This window comes from Camellia sinensis, chromosome 10 (assembly GCF_055761805.1).
Source record: "Camellia sinensis isolate YWXY chromosome 10, ASM5576180v1, whole genome shotgun sequence".
NCBI lineage: Eukaryota > Viridiplantae > Streptophyta > Magnoliopsida > Ericales > Theaceae > Camellia > Camellia sinensis.
In genome coordinates, this window is record NC_138970.1 from 142,268,009 (window position 1) to 142,270,670 (window position 2,662).

General features: G+C 29.2%; 1 protein-coding gene across 1 annotated transcript; it reads left to right on the forward strand.

Annotated features, from left to right (window-relative positions):
* The first annotated feature begins 933 nt into the window (after positions 1-933).
* LOC114283994 (uncharacterized) lies at positions 934-1,817 on the forward strand. The gene is made up of 2 exons (XM_028226871.2): positions 934-1,110; positions 1,245-1,817. Exons 1-2 carry the CDS (start codon positions 934-936, stop codon positions 1,815-1,817), a joined length of 750 nt encoding a protein of 249 aa, XP_028082672.2.
* The last annotated feature ends 845 nt before the right edge of the window (positions 1,818-2,662 follow it).

Sequence of the window (2,662 nt, forward strand, 5' to 3'; positions counted from 1 at the left end):
TAAAATTATTATCATTCTAAAAAAGAGAAAATCTTTTAAAAATTAACCATAGAGGGTGACGGAAATGGAGTTGCAGAATAGACATCAATATATTTTTTAAACAGAAAAGAAAATATTTTTAAAATTTCTAAAAATTAATTTTGCTATGAAAAAGTCAAAAAAAAAAAAAAAAAAACCAAAAAAAAAAAGAAGAAGAAAAAAATCATATAAAAATGACTTTTTTTTTTTGGTACCATTTATTCACCAAACTATTTTTGTTTGTTTGCTTGCACTTGACGCAACTATGTTATTATTTAGCAATTCCAACTACACTCTTTATTTTTCACTAGCTAAAGTACAAAAAAAGTACACTTCTTATTTTACCTAATTACTTTAGTTATTGTGTTCTCCAATCACACTCTTTATTTTAGCTAATCATTCAAACTAACTTAATTAATTTTTAAAACAAAAAATACTAATTGCTGATATTTTACTAATGTAAATTTGCAGTAATAATAAATTTGCCCATACAAGCATACAAAACTTATAGAATGAGGAGAAAAAAAATACAAAATAAGTTATTCCGTAATTCATCAAACAGAATTGAAAGAACATATAAAATTGCTACATACACATATACATATATAAAATATATAAAATTCCAAATCCAAGACATAAATATACCAAAATCCAAGACATATACATATATATTTGTTTGGAGAGCCTATGGGGCTCTTTAATTGTAGCTAGTAAAAAGGTAGAATGGTAAAGTAACCAAGGATGGGTCTAGGGGGGCGGAGGGGGGCGGACGCACCCCCAAAAATTAGAAAAATATCATATATTATACTAGAAATTTTAAAATAATTTAAAATTATAGGAGTTCGCACCTCCAAATTTTTTTTAGATAATTTCAAAATTATATAGAGTAGCCCCCCAATTTGTAGTTTGATAAACATGTTCAGTGCTACTTGTGCAGTCCTAAGAAACATAATTAATGATAGAAGCAAATCGAATCAACGAGCTGAGGCAAATGGAGTTTATGATTCCATTACATCTTTTGAGTTTGTCTTCATCTTACATCTTATGAGGGATATCATGGAGATTACTGATGATCTTTACCTAGCTTTGCAAGTAAATCTCAAGATATATTAAATGCAATGCATTTGGTGTCTACAACGAAGATATTTATTTAAAAATTTAGAGAAGATGGATGGGTTCCATTTTTGGAGAAAATTAAATTATTTTCTAATGATCATGGTATACAGATTCCTGATATGAGTTGTGCTTATAAAGGAGGTCGAGGTCGGTCTCATTCTAAAAGAGATCAACTCACCACGGAACATCATTTTCGAGTTGATATTTTTATGGTTACAGTTGATTCTCAGTTACAAGAATTAAACAATAGGTTTAAGGAAGATGTAATGGAATTGCTTGTTCTTAGCTCAGCTTTGAATCCTAGGGATGGTTATAGATCATTCAAAATTGAGGATATTTGCAAACTTGCAAATAAATTTTATCCCATGGATTTCTCCGAGCAAGAAAAATTGCATTTGAAATATCAGTTGGAAAACTATAAGCTTGATATTTCCATACTTACCGAGTTTCAGAAGCTGTTAACCATTTCTGAGTTATGTCAATTGTTGGCAAAAACAAAAAAGTTGACAAGCTATCCTCTTATTGATAGATTGATCCGCCTTGTGTTGACTTTACCTGTTTCAACTGCTACATCAGAACGTGCATTTTCAGCTATGAAACTCATTAAGTCTAAATTGCGCAATAGGATAGAAGATGATTTTCTGGCTAGTTACTTGATTACGTACATTGAAAAAAGACATTGATCGAGGGTTTGATGTAGATTCTATCATCCATGCTTTTGATATTATGAAAGAGTGTCGAGTTCAATTGAAGATGCCTAATTTTAGTATATAAATGCATGTAGAAATAATTACTACTTTTTGTAAGTGAATATGGGCAAAAAAATATTCTCAATTGTATAATCATCTTTAGGGACTCAACTAGTATGTTGATAAGGAATATATAGTTCAATATTTTATCGTAACATTATTAATTTTTTCCATGTTAGTAGAAATTGGTATGGAACTTCAAATTTTATTTGTTAGAGGTTAAACCCCCCAAAGTCATAATCCTGGATCCGTCCCTGAAAGTAACTACCCTAATAACCAGTCCATTGGAGCCCAAAATTAGAGTTACATTGGCTAAAATGCCTAACAAGTTTTTTTTAGATATCTCCTTGCAGATGCTCGGTGTTTTAGAAAATTAGTAAAAAAAAAAAACTTTTTGACTTTTTGATGGCTTTTTTGTGTAAAAAAGTTAAAAAGTCAAAAAATTTGCTATTTTATCAAGTTCTCAAATTGTCCCTAAGTTATTTTTAATCTCTACGTTTTCACTTGGAAACTTAAATAACATTTTACATTCAAATAAATTTATATAATTTCATTATTCATATCGTAAATTTTTATTTATATCCATTTTAACCATACATTTTAATTTTAATTATTTTTTTGTCAACATCGTAGTTTTATTTATTTTTAAATTATTAAAGAAGAAAGAAAGAGAAGGGAAAAGAGAGAACGAGACAAGAAAATGTGTTGAAATGAGAGGATGAGAGAGGAAGAAAGGACGGATAGAGTGAGTAGTCAATCGGTGCGTGAGAGTTGGGGTA